This window comes from Microtus ochrogaster, unplaced genomic scaffold (genome assembly GCF_000317375.1).
Source record: "Microtus ochrogaster isolate Prairie Vole_2 unplaced genomic scaffold, MicOch1.0 UNK87, whole genome shotgun sequence".
Lineage (NCBI taxonomy): Eukaryota > Metazoa > Chordata > Mammalia > Rodentia > Cricetidae > Microtus > Microtus ochrogaster.
The window spans coordinates 1,110,798-1,126,568 of record NW_004949185.1 but is presented as its reverse complement, the minus strand read 5'-3'; the positions used below and the strand labels follow the sequence as shown (position 1 = coordinate 1,126,568).

At 54.5% G+C, this 15,771-nt stretch overlaps 5 protein-coding genes across 10 annotated transcripts in view; 3 read left to right on the top strand and 2 right to left on the bottom strand.

Annotated features, from left to right (window-relative positions):
• Positions 1–15,771, top strand: part of LOC101994656 (RT1 class I histocompatibility antigen, AA alpha chain-like) — a 629,094-nt gene that overhangs the window by 477,140 nt on the left and 136,183 nt on the right. The gene's annotated exons all lie outside the window — the stretch shown is intronic.
• On the bottom strand, positions 460–4,893 carry Csnk2b (casein kinase 2 beta). 2 transcript variants are annotated; one of them, XM_005370826.3, is made up of 7 exons: positions 4,782–4,893; positions 4,136–4,218; positions 3,472–3,574; positions 2,384–2,499; positions 1,947–2,022; positions 1,618–1,807; positions 460–687 (listed from the first exon to the last, which is right to left on the bottom strand). In XM_005370826.3, the coding sequence occupies exons 2-7, from the start codon at positions 4,205–4,207 to the stop codon at positions 597–599; spliced, it is 648 nt and encodes a 215-aa protein (XP_005370883.1). In that variant the 5' UTR covers positions 4,208–4,218; positions 4,782–4,893; the 3' UTR covers positions 460–596. The 2 variants fall into 2 exon arrangements, with proteins under 2 accessions (XP_005370883.1, XP_005370884.1); XM_005370827.3 differs by lacking the exon at positions 4,782–4,893 and adding an exon at positions 4,314–4,437.
• Positions 5,178–8,153, top strand: Gpank1 (G-patch domain and ankyrin repeats 1). Its single transcript, XM_005370829.2, has 4 exons — positions 5,178–5,325; positions 5,823–5,980; positions 6,444–7,047; positions 7,546–8,153. Exons 3-4 carry the CDS (start codon positions 6,446–6,448, stop codon positions 7,985–7,987), a joined length of 1,044 nt encoding a protein of 347 aa, XP_005370886.1. The 5' UTR covers positions 5,178–5,325; positions 5,823–5,980; positions 6,444–6,445; the 3' UTR covers positions 7,988–8,153.
• Positions 9,322–11,659, top strand: CUNH6orf47 (chromosome unknown C6orf47 homolog). The gene has a single exon (XM_005370830.2). It carries the CDS (start codon positions 10,096–10,098, stop codon positions 10,978–10,980), a length of 885 nt encoding a protein of 294 aa, XP_005370887.1. The 5' UTR covers positions 9,322–10,095; the 3' UTR covers positions 10,981–11,659.
• The window catches only part of Apom (apolipoprotein M), a 5,761-nt gene continuing 1,778 nt past the window's right edge, over positions 11,789–15,771 (bottom strand). For 2 of the 5 annotated variants that reach the window (XM_026777871.1, XM_013355032.2), the window contains exons 2-6: positions 13,676–13,830; positions 13,388–13,467; positions 13,006–13,104; positions 12,739–12,837; positions 11,789–11,923 (exon numbers count right to left, since the gene is read on the bottom strand). In XM_026777871.1, coding sequence (XP_026633672.1) covers positions 11,898–11,923; positions 12,739–12,837; positions 13,006–13,104; positions 13,388–13,467; positions 13,676–13,728 — 357 coding nt within the window. In that variant the 5' untranslated portion in view covers positions 13,729–13,830 and the 3' untranslated portion in view covers positions 11,789–11,897. The other 3 variants (XM_026777872.1, XM_013355031.2, XM_005370831.3) reach the window with 3 other exon arrangements.

Here is a 15,771-nt window from a genome sequence, read left to right as displayed (position 1 = left end):
GTCTCTGGCATGCCCCGCTGTCCACCTACGCCACAGGCCACAGGGTTGGCTCCCACTGTGAATGAGAGGTTGGCCAGGCCTCCCCATCCCTTCCAGATGGAGGTGACTCAGCTATCCCAGCAGGGGGCCCAGGCTAGCACAGCAACAATTGTGGCTGTGCTTTCTCTGGGTTCTGTTTACTTCAGGATTCATTTCCTTTACCAGCGAGACTGAGAGTATGCCTTATGAAGCCCCCAGAGCAGAAGCACAGCCACGGAGCAGATAGAGAGGTTTGAACCCTTTCTTTTCAACCCTGTGTATTACCTAGAACGTGCTCTGCACCCTTTCCTACCTGTCTACTCAGCCTCAGTCTGTGCTATTCCCACCTAGGGACGATGAACTACGAGGGTCCCCAGAGTCTGGCACACCACCACCTTCCCTTCCTCAACCCTACCCAACAAGCACCAGCAGACAAGCTCATGGCCTTTTCTTCCAGTTTATTTCATGTTCCCACCACGATAGCAATCCCTTTAATTTAAACTAAAAACCATAGAATTCCTGAAAGGGAGCAGCGAAGGAACGGTGGTGCCAAAGACAGAGGAAAGGTGCACGGGGCATCAGCGAATAGTCTTGACTGGGCTCTTGAAGTTGCTGGCGGCTTGGAGCTGCAGCTGGTAAGCCATTGGATGAATCTTGAAACCATAGAGCCTGGACCGGGCAGAGGTCAGAGAGGCAGCGGGGTAAGTTCCCTTCCGTCCCCGCCTGTGGCCGGCATCCCACCACTACCCCAGCCTCCGCCTCACGCCTACTCAGGAGTCCCCCAACTTCCTTGCTCAGGAATACTTGATTTTTTCCCCCATGAACACTTGAAAATGTACCCCCTTTGTTTCAAAACAGGGTTTTTTCTCTGTGTAACAGTGCTGACTGACCTGGAACTCGCTTTGTAGACCAGGCTGGCCTTGAACTCAGAATCCGCCTGCCTCTGTCTCCCAAGTGCAGGGATTAATGGCATATACTACCATGCCCAGCTTAAGAATGTATCTTTCCTAAAAAGTTTCTTTATGCATATGAGCACTCTGTCTGCATGTTCTGCTCGCCAGAGGAGGGCATTGGATCTCATCACAGATGGCCGCTCTTCCTCTGGAAGAGCAGTCACTGAGTCATCTCTCCAGCCCCTTAAAAATGTACCTTAGACATCCACTAAAATTCAAATTCTAGTCCAGGTAATGGCAGTGCAGGTGTGTAGTCTCATTTACAGCAGAGGCAGAAGGATCCTTTGAGGCCAACTCAGCCAACAGAGACCCTGTCAAACACTGCCCATTCCCCATTCCTGATCCAAACACCAAACCAAACAAACATGCTGAGCCACAAAACCTGAAGATTTTGGCAAAGGGCTGATCATCCAAGATGGCAATAGCCACTGTATAAATAGCCAAGAGCCACACTTGGCTATTTAGAAATAGGCAGCTATCGTCAGCATCCCTGCTCTATGGATAAGAAATCGAAGGAACAAGCAATCAAGTAACTTCCCCAGTCACTCAGCAAGAAAAAGCCCTGACTTTGGGAGAGGCAGGTCTCAAGAAAGGGCTGTCTGTCCTCAATCCTCTCCAGACCCTTGCAACTGCCTCTGTCCCCCACCTGGGTACAAACTGGTTGGCGGGTCGTTTGGGCCGGTACTCTGGGTGCACCATGAAGAGCATGTGGGGGAAGCCAGTGCCGAAGTAGGCGCCGTCGGTGTGATGGTGCCGTGACGATTTGGGGGTGTACACGTCCATGCACTTGGGGCAGTAGAGCTTCACCATGGCCTCGCCTGGGATGTCCGAAAGGCCTGGGGGAGAGCCAGACCCTGTTGACCAGGTACCCCCAACTTTTCCCAACCTCCCACAGGACTCAGGCACTGACTAGATTAACCCGACTTTTTGGAGGATTGCCAAATAGTGCCCTCCCCTCCTCCTTCCGACACTCACCAATAGGAAGCATCGGCTGGTTCTCACAGTACACACGAGGACAGTAGCCAAAGTCTCCCTGCTGGTACTTTTCCAACTAGGGTACAAAACGGAAGGGACTGGTGAGTGTAGAGCAATTCCTTGCAGCTCGACTCACTTCTCAGTCGCCCGAGCCTCCTGCTTCTAACTAGAAGCCGCTCCTGTCAAGGCAGGCCTCGACTTCTCAAGTCGGCAGGCTGCAGAACACAAACGCCATTTGCTGTTTGTCCCTGAGAGCTCCTTCCTGTCAATGGTTCCATCTTTCCCTGACGATACTTCAGCAGGACCCTCAGTGGGGATCTGATCCTCAGCCCAGCTCTTATCTCTTCATCTAGACTTCCTGACAGGTACAAGACAGGACTTCTGATTCATGCACCTGCGTCCTGACTGCCTCAGCAGCAGTGGGAGCAGAGCCTCACCATTTGGGCGATGCCTCGGTTGGTGAGGATGTAGCGGGCGTGGATCAACCCATAAAGCATCTCCGCTGCCTGTTCAATCAGGTCACTCTGGTTGGGGTTGTCCTCCAGTTCTTCATCTGAAAGGTGGGATGGTCACTTGTAACCCCACCTCATGCCCAAGGTGGCCACCTACAGTTTATCCAGCACCTGCTTCTGAGCCCCACCCTATCTACCGCCCATGCATCAGCACTGCCTTCTCTCCACACCTCCCTGCCTGCTTCTTCCCTTTCCCAATACACACACATAAACACATAGGGCAGAGGGCGGCACTCTAGACAGGCAGGGAAGAAGCCGTACACAGAACCCATGAAGAAACCAGCATTATGAAACAGAGTTGAGTCACATTCAAAGAATGTGAAAACAACATGGAAACAAATGTTTCCAGCCCCAGAAGGTAGGGAACCAAATGAATGAAGAAGCCAAGTGTTGTTGCTTGTGCTGTAATTCCAGCACTTGAAGGCTAGGGCAGGAAGAGTAATTGGTAAAGTCCAGTTGGGATAGGAATGGAGGATGGGGGGGGACACATAAATAGCAAGCAAGGGGTATGGGGATAGGAGAGGTGGAGAATCAAAAGGAAATTTAGAAATAAAAAAAAAAAAAAAAAAAAAAAAGCCGGGTGGTGGTGGCGCACGCCTTTAATCCCAGCACTCGGGAGGCAGAGACAGGCGGATCTCTGTGAGTTCGAGACCAGCCTGGTCTACAGAGCTAGTCCAGGACAGGCTCCAAAGCCACAGAGAAACCCTGTCTCAGAAAAACAAAAACAAACAAACAAACAAAAAAAACCCAAAAAAAGAAATAAAAAAAAAAAAAAAAGCAGTTGGGTGGTGGTGGCACAGGCTTTTAATCCCAGCACTCAGGAGGCAAAGGCAGGTGGATCTCCGCGAGCTCGAGGTCAGAGAAATGCTGCCTTAAAATAAATAAGTAAATAAAGAAATAAATGAGAAATTCAAGGAGCAAGTGAGCAGCGGCCGGAAGAAGAAAACAACGCACATGTAAGTGTACACAATATCATCAACCCCACACTCAACAACAGCCCCAGGGCTCGTTACCAGGCTCCAGGTCCAGGATCATGTCTAGAGCTTGTCGATAGTGAGGCACCTGCTCATTGAGCCCAGTGAGATTAAACTTGTCCTGGATGTAGTCTTCATCCACCTACCGGGACAGGGAGGGCAAGAGGCTGAAACCAGTGTAGACTCCCCTCTTTCACCTGGGCCCACCCGGCTAACAACCAGTTCCCCTGGGCCCTACTCCCAATTCTGCACAAGTCCTCAGTGTCCCACAGAAACCGCAGCTCTTTTCTGTACAGTGCACAGACGTAACTCAACCTCTGTCCCGCATCTCTAGCAACTGATTTGCCCCTTTCCTCAGGGACATCGGACTCTCTGAGCTAAGGACTCGGGAATCATTAAGGCTAAGCAGTCTAGTTTGTGAAAAGCATTTACAATATCAGACATTAACATACTATAATTTTCACGTTACAGAACTCTAACAAGAAACATCTGCATCTTCCTGTCACCGAGATAACCTCTGTTAGCCAAGCACAGTGACAAGCCCTTGTAATCCCAGCACGCAGGAGACTGAGGCAGTAGGACTGCCATGAGTTCAAAGCCAGTCTAGGCTATGTGGTAAGCTCCGAGTGAAACCTGACCTCAAACAACATAAAATAAGACATCGAGGGCACGTGGAGCTGGCCAAGAAGCAAGCTAAACTCACCTCACAGAAGAATTCATTGCCACGGAGCCCACAGAACCAGGAAATCCAGGACACCTCCTCAGAGCTACTCATCTTCACGTCGGCTGGGAAAGAGGAGCGTTAAGTGGAAACCAAGCTGTCTCTGGGCTCTTCCCTCCTCCCACGCGCTCTCCCCGAAGACGAAAGAGCCCGAAGCCACCTTGGCTTAAGGGACCCCAGGCTCTGAAGCATCGCTCTCCGCGCGTCTCTTCTTTGCCTCGGCCCCCGTTCAGTGTGAGAATGAGTTCCACTACTTTCCAGAAGATGACAGGTCCTGATGCACTAGTGTGACTCCCGTGCCCGCCGTTACCCAAGGCCAGGCCCCTGTCCCCCCCGTGTCAGCTGCGGCAGAGCTCTGGGCTCCGGCTCCCCACCACCGCCGCTGCCTGCACGCTCCTGGCGCCTGTCCCAGGGCTCCCGAAGTTCATCCTTCCCCCAGGACCGGCCTCGCCTGCCCTCCTGCGGGATGCGCCAGCGTCCCCACACGTCCGCTCCTCTCCCCAGGCCACCCACCCTCTCCCGGCTCCCGACCCGGTCACTTCCTTCCTCGCCCCCACATCTAGGAGCCCAGGACCCAGCACCGCACACGGAGTCGGACGACGCGGCGCGGAGACAGCCTCAGACTCACCGGCTGGACGGGGACTGGGACTGGGGCGGGGAAGGGGGAGTTGCGCTTCGAAGGAACGACAGCGACCGCTACGGCGCAGGAAGCCGACCCGACCGCCGCAGGCGAAGTGAGGAGCGGGGGGGGGAGTGGAAACTGGGAAGGGGGGAGGGAAAAGAGCAACGCGCAGGCGCCAGAGGCCGCCCCCTACCTCTGTGGACGCCGGGAGATGGAGTCCCGCCGGAGGCGAGAAACTGACGAAATGAGTGCAAGGTAAACTACCAATCCCAGGAGCACCCGCGCGCGCCTCTGGGGTCGCGAGGCCCTAGAAGCCGCCTGGGGGCAGGGCGAACGGAGGCGCCACCGGAAGCGGAAGCCAGGGGCCGCGGCTTCCCGATCAGGAAGCCTGGGAATTATAGTCTTCGGTGCTTTAGGCTCTCTCGGCTGCGGGGCCGGCGCCAGCGGGGCGTCCTCCCTGCCGCGCTCCCTCGCGGCTCTGCCCGGGGACCCTGGTTCTCCCTCCGTCAGGCCCGCGACAGCGGTCGCCCAGCATCAGGCATGCGTAGAGGTGTGGCTCAGTGGGGAGGGACTTAGGTCGGGGCTCTTGGAGAGCAGTGCGGCGGGCGCGCTAACCTGTGGTGGCACCAGCCAATCTGCCGCTCGGCCCTTTGCACTTCTCCATGTCCTCGGGCTGGAGTGGACCCTAAGTGTGTGATGAGGGGCACCGTGGTGGTGCTATTTCATCGCACAGCTCCTCGGCATGTCACGGGTCAGGGCCTTTCTTAACGCAGAGCGTGGCCTCCCAGCTCCAGAAGAGGAGCTAGGAGCGGGAGGGACCACGTCGAGGGTGACGAAGAGCATTGTGGGGGCGTTATGGGAAAGTAGGACCCCAACCGACAGGTCCCCCTGGGTCCTCGCGCTACCTGGGCACGCGGTGCTTTGCGCGGATGCTTGGAAAGGTTCCAGCGCGGGAAACTGAACCTTGTGTGTGTGTGTTTTGTTGTTGTTGCTGCTGCGCATGCGTCTTCCTGCCACGTGACTATTTGATTGCGTCAACTCTTGCAGATTGCGACAGCTCCATTTTGCGGTACGGAAGTGACAGTGCAACACCTTGCCCTGGAAACCTTCCGGAATAATGTCACGCCTGTTTTTATTTGGGGAAAGGAGACCCCCAAATAAGATCGAGCAAGAGTTAAAAGATCAAGCTGGTATTTCCTAACGTGGTATGTGCTACAGGGTGCAAAAAATGTTTTCAGAGAGAGCCTGCTGTTTTTGTTTTAAGGGAGATGGGAATGGAATGCAGGACCACTAGACAACTGTCTGGAGGAATACTTTTTCCTATTATTGCTTTTGTCTTTTTTCTTTTTTTTTCTTTTTCTTTTTCTTTTTTTTTTTATCTTTCTTGTGTTAGAGATAGAACCCAGGCCTCCCAAATACAAGGCAAGCATTCTACAGAGAGCCTTATCTACCATGGCCTCATGAAAATTTATTAACATCTGGGCAGTCATTCTAGGGACCCCTGGGCTCTCGAGATCCTAGGTCGTGGAGTCAGTTTGGGGTGGGAGGTCCATTTTAGTTCTAGCCTGCTTTCTCAGCCCAGCAGGCCGCTGGAGGTGGCATTACTCATCACAGTGGCGACCTGAAAAGTTGAGTGGTCATCTCAGCCGTTCTTATTTCTCCCCAAAGCCATGTCCAGGCCATCTCTCATCACATTTACTCCAGCCACTGACTCCAGCGACCTCTGGAAGGATGGGCAGCAGCAGCCACAGCCGGAGAAGCCAGAGCCTGTCCTGGATGGGGCTGCAGCCCGGGCCTTCTACGAGGCTCTAATCGCGGACGACAGTACTTCCCCTAAGCCCCAGAGAGCTGACCCTATCAGGGAAAGAAAGAGGAAGAGAAGGAGAATAACGAGGGATGCTGCGGCAGGAGCCTCGGAGCAAGGAAGACCACTTGAGGATGAAGACAAGATGACCCCCTGGATCTTGCTGGCAGCCCAGAATGGGGATATGACAGAACTTCGAAGGCTGCTGGAACCCCGAGAGGCAGGGGGAGCCGGAGGGAACATCAATGCCCGCGATGCCTTCTGGTGGACTCCCTTGATGTGCGCTGCCAGGGCAGGCCAGGGGGCAGCTGTGCGCTATCTCCTGGGCCGAGGGGCCGCCTGGGTAGGGGTCTGTGAGCTGGGAGGCAGAGACGCTGCTCAGCTGGCTGAAGAAGCAGGCTTCCCTGACGTAGCCCGCATGGTCAGAGAGAGTCCTGGGGAGACGAGGAGCCCTGAGAACCAGAACCGGTGAGGAGGGGCTTAGCTCATACCCATCTTCATTGTGTCCTTCCTGGACACCCCTCACAGGGGCTCTCCACCTTCCAGTGTACCTCGTTCATGTTGTGGAGCGGGGGTGGACAGGGTCTTTGTCCTTGCCTGAGAAGTTGGGGGTAGGAACGCCTTTCTCAGGGTCGTGAAGCTGCAGTAGGTCAGTGCGGAAGCCGTGCTTCTCACATAGTGGGCACTTTAGACAACCCCAGCTCTGCTCACTCTTCCTAAGAGCTCGAGGCCTCCCTAACTGCCCCACGTAGTCCCTCTGGGCAGATGGAGAGGGGCCGGTGGAGACTTGCCTAACGCTGGGCTGGTCTGGGCAGACCTGGGGTCTCTCTCCAATGCGAGACAGAACAGATGACGCTGAATCTAGAAGCATGGAGCAGGCTACCCTGCCCACTAGGTTCTGCATAGCGGCAGCTTCAGGCCCTCTGCTTTTCCTTCCTTCTCTGTAACTCCTTTCTTTCTCTGCAGGCCTCCCCCGACCTCCCGGTTCTGTGAGGACTGTGGTGCCCATTTTGAAGACTCCAACCACCGTACATCTACTGCCCACCTGCTGTCCCTGTCCAGGAGCCCCCAGCCCTCCAGCCTTCCCCTTGGGGTGCCCACCTCTAGTCCTGGCTTCAGGCTGCTGCTGAGGGGTGGCTGGGAACCAGGAATGGGGCTAGGACCCCGGGGCGAAGGCCGTGCCAACCCCATTCCCACTGTCCTCAAGAGGGACCAGGAAGGACTGGGCTACAGATCTGCACCCCAGCCCCGAGTCACGCACTTCCCAGCGCGGGATACCCGGGCTGTGTCTGGAAGAGAGAGGGTGCCTCGAGTTGCCACACTGAGTCAAAGGGAGAACAGGAAGAGAGAGGAGAAGGACAGAGCCTGGGAGCGAGATCTGAGACTGTACATGAACCTTGAGTTCTGACCAGGCAGGCTGGCCTTTAATTTGCTGGACTTGGGCTCTGGCCTGGGTATTGGACTTCTACTTCCTGGAATCTGCCCAGATGCCAGACCCTCGGGTTCTGGCTCTTGGCCTCTGCTTATAGAGAGGATGACCGAGAGTTGGGAGATAAATAAACTTCCTTCATTGTGGTTTGTTTACTTTGTTGCAATGGGGCAAATCTGAGTCACCCTCACTGAAGGACAAGCTCTGCAGGTGATAAGGGAGTCCCTAGCCCGGCTGGCTGCACTTTATCTGTTCTTTGAAACCTCCCTGAAGTAGGAATTGCCCAGCTCTGTTCAAGGCTCCTCTCAGTGTCTCTGGGACGCCAAGGTGTATGCCCTGTCACAAACCAGTTCTGCTATTTGCTGGAAACACCACAAACCCTCAAGTTCTGAACTCCTTGATAGATAGGGGAGTGAAGTCCTGCAGAACTGACCCGTGTGCCTAACATCATCCAACCTATATGCCATCCTAGCTGGCACCAGAGAGCTCTGACCTCTCAAGTGCAAAGTTTTCAGATGACCTTTTATTTCTTCCTTTTTTTTTTTTTTTTTTTTCCTTTTTGACAGTCTCATCTTGCTATGTAGATCAGGCAGGCCTCAACCTTGCTGTATAGCTGTCTCTGGAATGCTAAGACTAAGGTGTGTATCCCCTGCCCCCCCCCCAGCCTTGCAATGTGGAGGCTGTAACCTAGAGTGTCATACCTGCTACACAAGTGCTTCTGGAGTTACAGTCCTAATCCTCCACAGACAGTCCAAGACTCCCTTTCACTCCCGGAAAACAGGCAGCACTCTTCCCGACATTTTTCTTTCCTGCTTGGCACCCACGCTCACTTGGGATCCTCATACCAAGTGCTAGAGACGTGAAAGCTTTCAAATCACTGTCACGAAGGGCAAAGGGCAGTTGCTTAAGTCACGTGGCTCCTGTTATTTACTTTTCTGGACCAACAATACGTGAAGTGGTAGGTGAGAAACGGAGGAGTGGCGGGGGATGTGCAAAAGCGCAGGGCAGCCAGAAGCGCTGCGTTAGGGAAGAAGAGGCTAAGAACCAATTCAGAGCCAGCCTGGCCTATATCTGCCCAGGCCTTTCCTGAGCTACACGTATAGGGAATCTCTGTCTTTTAAAACAAAAACCAAGGACCGAAGCGCCGAGTCGGAGGTGGGCGGTGAAGAGCAGAACTGGGCTTGTATTCAGGTTCTGGCTTAGGTGATCCTCTCTACGCCTGCGCTAGTGGATGGCTGGGGCTACGGGGGAGGTCGTTCTGCAGGGTCCGCCTCACGAGTGGCCGAGCTCCGCCCCCGCCGGTCCCTCCCGGCCCGGTACAGCTGCTTCCGGGCTCGCACGGCTCCGGGAGGCCGCTCCCCGGACGCTGGGCCCCAGAGCTACCCGCAGCGTGCGGCGCCGAGACGCCTGGGTCCCCGGGGAGGCCCGCACTGTGCCTCGCGACTGCCATCTCCAAGGACGTCTCCGTTCTGACCTTGCGGAGGCCGCGTCTCAGCTGCGCCCTCGCGGGACAGTGGGGCCACTTTGTGGACCGGGAGCCTCCTAAGTTAAAGAATGTGTGTAACCGCCTGGAGTTCGCTGGACACTTCCATCCCGGCTTCCTCCCACCTGGGACTTCCTGTTCCTTGAGCCCCTTGGGCAGCGCGGTTTAAGGCTCCTCAAATTCAGGATCGAAGGACTCAGGACCACGTACCTTCCTTCTTCGATGGAGCACCATCTCCCCTTTTGGGGGCACCTTGGGGTGTGGCCTTGGTGAGTGAAACTTAGGGTGCTGACCGCTGGGAAGGAAATCTGAAAACAGAACGTTGTGGGGGTGATCCTGGCCTTATAAGGCCCTGGAAGTCTGTGAGTGTGTGGGGTGGCAGATGGATTTCTTTTCCTCTAAACTGACAAGGAGGCAGGCCATTTACCACACTTGAGGCTGCGTGAGCTCTTTCTGAATTCTGAGTTAGGACAACATCAGACATCACCAAGCAGATACCTATTCTGAACCAGAACAGATTCCAGCCTCTGAGGAGATCCCGAGAATCTCAAGCAGAGTCAGGAAGCGGTCGCAGATTTGGGGGGGTTCATTATACAGTTCAGTCATGTTCCTGCGAAGGCTTGGTGGCTGGCTGCCTCGACCTTGGGGCCGCAGGAAATCAACAAAGGCTGGTTTGCCTGCCCCAGAACCCAGATGGGTGGACAGTTCCCCCGAGAATTCTGGGAGTGACTGGGACAGTGCCCCAGAGACAATGGGAGATGTGGGGCCTCTCAAGAAGACCAAGGACTCAGGGAAATCAAGGATCCCTGGGGCTGCTCCAGAGTCGAGCAGAGAGGTCCAAGTGGATCAACTTGGGAGCAGAAGAAAGGATTCCTTTAAGCGGGACAAGACTGCCTCTGGCGTTCAAGAGTCTGCGAGACTGGAGGCTGGAGGAGCCGTTCCTAAACTGGAAGGGGGCTCTGTGGATTCGGGCGGCATGAAGAACCTTGGAGTGCCACCCCCAGGAGGACTAGGCACTACTGGACCAGAAGCCCTATTGGAGAAACCTGGTCGCCGGCAGAAGCTCCTGCGTTGGCTCCGGGGGGACCCAGGGGCTCCCTCACATCACCTGCGGGACCCAGAGGAGTACCTGCAGATCTCCACCAACCTGACCCTACACCTGCTCGAGCTGCTAGCCTCAGCCCTGCTGGCCCTGTGCTCCAGGCCTCTTCGAGCTGTCTTGGATGCTGTGGGCCTCCGAGGACCTGTGGGGCTCTGGCTACACGGGCTGCTGTGTTTCCTGGCTGCCCTCCATGGGCTCCACGCTGTTCTGAGCCTGCTTACTGCCCATCCCCTGCATTTTGCCTGTCTCTTTGGCCTCTTGCAGGCCCTGGTGCTAGCTGTCAGCCTCCGGGAACCTCCTGAGGATGAGGAGAGCACTGATTTGGAGAGTGAGGGGCAGGGGAGGGAGGCCAAGGAGCCAAGGGAAGGTCCAGAGAGGACGCTGTGACTGGTGAGGGTGGGGGCAAAGGGTGAGACAGTGCTGTGGCCTTTGGGAGGAAGGTGGGGAAACCCAGATCGTAAGCACAGTGACCTCAGGGATGGGGAGGAGCCTCAGGAGCCTCTGTCATACAGGTGACAGATTGGGGCTGTTTAGGTGTCCGAGAATGGACGATGGGACGTCACCATTTGAGTCACCAGCTGTTGTTATTGCTTCCTTTTACATTTATCCACCTTTTTTTAAATTACCACCTCAAATCCCCCCCTACACTCCACTTTTAAAGAGCAAAACAAATAAAATAAGAGTGATGGTGGAGAATGAAGGCCGAAGGGTCCTCTCCAGTCCCCGGGGTGGGCGGGGCCAGAGGCGGACAGAGAGCTCTGCACTAAGAGGTAGTGAGGAGATCTGTGCTTTCCCTTGGATTCTAGGCTCAGAGCCACCTAGGGGACTGGGGCTGTGAGGTAGGGGTTGTAGAAGGGGCTCCAGGTGTGATGGTACTGCAGGGAGGGTCGGGTACTCGGTGAGATCCCGGAGAGAGAGGGATGGTGCAAGCCACAAGGGCATGAGGACCAGTTCAGAAGGGCTGTGCGGGGCAGCGGGGGCAGCACAGCGCCTCTCATCTCCAGTCGTGCTAGGGATTTGCTCACTCAGCAATAAACGCGCTACACTAAATCCTACATCTACCAGTGCGGTCTGAGAGGTGCTGCTCTGTGTCCTTCCTGATGCCAAACAGCTGCGCGTGGCAGAGGTTTCCTTCTGGGGCAGGGGCGTGCCAAAATGGAGAAGTGACTGATGTCTGCACACAAAACTCCGGAGATGAGGATTGAGAACCATGTTTATTATCTTTGAGAGGGCGTGGAGAGTCTCCCAAGTCTCCCCTCGAAGCTCAGTCCCACCCTCTCTCTAGCACAGATGGAAGTGACGGGTCACTTGCTGGACAGCTGGCAGGCCTCTGTGACGGGAGGAGGGAGAGGAAGCCCAGTGAGCGGAATGGATTGGGAATAAGGGACCTCCCTCCCTCTCTCTCTCTCTCTCTCTCTCTCTCTCCCCTTTGCTCCCTTTAGCCTCTAAAGCGGTGGGTCTCAGCCTGTGGGTTGTGACCCTTGTGGGGGTTGGATGTCAGATCCCCTACGGATCAGATGTTTACATTTTGATTCACAACAGTAGCAAAGTTAGCTATGAAGTAGCAACAAAAGGAATTGTATAGCTCGGGCTATGAAGTAGCAACAAAAAGAATTGTATAGCTCGGGGTCACGGGGGTCACTGCAGTGAGGAACTGTGTTAAAGGCTCCCAGCGTCAGGCAGGTTGAGAATCTCTGCTCTAAAGACTCAGAAACCTACCATTTTCCTCTTCTGATTTTTATTTGTGAGAGACAGTCTCACTACGTAGCCCCAGCTGTCCTGAAACTCACTGTGGGGACCAGGTTGGCTTCAAACTTGTGGCGATTCTTCTGCCTCTGTCACTGACCAAAAGCCTCTTTTTTTTTTTTTTTAAGATTTATTTGAGTGATCTATCTGCATGTACACCTTGATGCCAGAAGAGGGCATCAGATCCCACTGTAGATGGCTGTGAGCCACCATGTGGTTGTGGGAATTGAACTCAGGACCTCTGGAAGAGAAGCCAATGCTCTTAACCTCTGAGCCAGAGTCCCCCAGAGCCCTGTTTGGTAGAGGCCTCAATGTGCCCACCCTGATAACGTCTGCCTTGGGCCATGGCCTCTGCTGACAATACCCACAGACCTCTTCTGGGAGACCTCGACCCCTCACCTTGATTCCTGGGAGTCACCAAGAAGACTTTGAAGTCCAAGCAGGAGGTCAGAGACTGGAATTCCTCCACACACTTCTCTGGAGGGTGTGGTGATCGGTCTGGAAGGACAGGGAGCCGCCAGGCCAGTCAACATTACTGCTTCTCAGCCCTGCCCCCCACCCCAACTCCCTAAGAGACCTGGTGAAGATCAGCCCAGCCTGTTCTGAAAGGGAGATCCTTTGGCCTTCTAGTTTCCCTTGGCCACTCCCTGCCCCGTACCCACTCACTGTAGAGGAGAAAGCGTTGGTATCCCTCGCCTGTCTCTTTCAGCATGATTCCGCCTGGGCACGAGCTGGAGAAGAGGTCTGTTTTCATGTCAGGGCGGCCTGTCAGGATTGGGAAAGGATCGTGAGGACAGATGCAAAACCAAGCTGAGTCAGGCCTAGTAGTGCAGGGCCGTGATCCCAGCTGCTCAGGAAGCTGAGGCAGGAGGATTTCACGTTCAAGGCCTGCCTGGGCTACAGGGTTAGTTCACCACCCATCAGGGCAATGAAAGGTTAGGAAGGGGTCTGGGGATAGCTCACGATGGTGTGCTTCCCAGCATGCAAGAGGTCCTGGGGTTAATCCTCACTTCGGAGGGGGATGGAGGGAGGGCAGGTAAGAACCAACCTTCAGTCCTGAGGTCTGTGTTTCCTTTCCCTTCAGTCAGGTGGTATATCCATTTCCGGGGCACGCAGATCCCGTTCTTCCTGCGGAGGTGGCGGTAGAAAAATGGGAGCGTCTTCCAGCCACACTACCAACCTTTGCTGTTTCCCACAGCCCAGCTCTTTGGGGTCCAAGCTGCCAAGGGAGAGCTAGACCCATGCTATCAGCAATGGTCAAGGACTCTGGGTGGGCTGACTGTGCAGTCTGGGCAGAGAACACACCCAGTGGGGCCTCTGCTCCCTCAACACTCACGTGCGGATAGCAGCACGAAGCTGGAGCTGCCTTGGGGCAGAGCCGGTCGCCATGTTGAAGACAATATTGTCCACCGAGTCAAAAGTCGCTAACTCTTCCTTGGTGGGGGCTGCTCCTGCGATGAAGTACCACGTGCCCAGGTGGGGATCTGGGGTCTGGAGAGGCAGTGAAGGAAGCAGCAAGAGGATGAATTAGTGGGTCCGGCGGGAAACCCATCCAGTCTTTCCATCAGTCAGTGGACCAAGAGTCAGGGCTGGGGTGCTGGTGCCCTCATCCTCTCCCCTCCTTTCCCAGCATGCCCTAGTCATCTTGAGCTACCCACCCACAGCCTCCAGCTTCTCCTTTGGGTCTCCCTTTCCTCGGTCCATACCTCTTTCTCGCCCACTTCCAGCATTGTGAGTTGACTGTGCTCAGGGCATTGGCTCATGGAGTTAAAGACAAGGCCGTAGAGGTAGAGCACAGCCGCCCAGATTTGGTGGAACATCGCGGGCAGGAGAGAGCTGCTGTCTGCAGGTGAGGGGACCTCTGCCTTGACTGTTCTCTGCTGGCCGCTCAGTCCACTCCGCTTTCAGCCCCCTTGCCTCGACCCTTGACCCTCTTACCTGCTAATAAGTAACTCCAGCCTTGTTTTCCAACCCAAGCCTAGCCGAGCTACAGCACTGGGGCCTTCCTCCCCCTCTTCCGGATGCAACCACCCTACAGTATATGCGGGCACGTCCAGTGACTCTGAGGTGTCAGGAGGAGAGCCGAGCCCTACAGTAGAAGCCTCCAATCTTTCCGCCTGTATCTGACTTGGAGCTCTGCTGTCTGTGAAGCTCCTAGGAGAAGTGACTGGGTTAGGTTTTTCATTCATTCACTTGGCAGATTTGGGGATTTCCGTTGTTAGCCAGGAACTGGCTAATCCTGGGGGACTTTTTTTTAAGAAACGGAAAAATAGCTTTACAAACAAACCACTGCAAGAGAAGCTGATAAGTGTTAGAACAGGCGCCAGTCAGTCTCGCTGGGGTTCTTTCTCCTTTTTTTCTTTTTTTTTCAAGACAGGGTCTCACTATGTGGCTCTGGCTGTCCTGGAACTCACTCACTCTGTAGACCAGGTTGGACTCACTGAGATTCCTCTGCCTCTGCCTTCCAAGTGTTGGGACCAGCGCTGGGCTAGGGACATTTTTTAACCCCTCCTGTGCTGGGGATCAAACCTAGAGCTTTGAGCACACCAGGTCTGCTCAGGAGTAGCAGTGATCCACACCCCCAGTGCCTGGGACAGTTGTAGTAATCGCTCGCGCTATTTTTCCATCTGTGGAATGGGCGATTCATAACTCTCAGAGTTGCATGAGATCATGTACACCCCAAGTCAGAAGTAGATGTCCACTATTGTAGTGACTACAAAGCACCCACTGCTATTGCTGGTTATGGGTTTTAAATGGTAGGGTGCTACACTGTCAGGAACTAAAGTCACCAGATAGTCTTAGTATATAGAGCTATCAATGCAATGAGGTGGGATTTATTTACATAAATATTGTCTTCTTCTGAAGTGCCTCAAGGCTCATGCTCAAATATACATAAAAATAGCTAGTCAGTGGTGGCGCAGGCCTTTAGTCCCAGGTAGGCAGAGGCAGGTGGATCTCTGTGAGTTTGAGGCCAGCCTGGTCTACAGAGCTAGTTCCAGGACAGCCAGGGCTACACAGAGAAACCCTGTCTTGAAAAAACAAAAACACACACACACACACACACACACAGGTAAAAAGGAAAACTCCATGTTAGGATGAGGTGTTTAATTTTAATTAGGCAGGTTCATTAGCTGAGCCAAAGGGGGCCTTTGATTGCTGGACCTTAGTAGTCAGCCTGAGGAAGAAGTGGCCAAATAAGGGAACAGACATTGCCGGCTAGCTCTAGGAATGCAATCTAATGGCTTTCGGCAAGGCAGAGGGAACGGGGTAGAAGGGCAAGGCCTGCCAGAGCCATCCAGGCTCATGCTCCACGCTCTACCTGCCATCAGGCCACCCCTGGTTACGTACCTAGTAGTAGCTTGTTCAGAACAACCACAAAAACATGGATGATGATAGGCTTGATTATTCTACTGGAGTAATGATCAGGTTTGT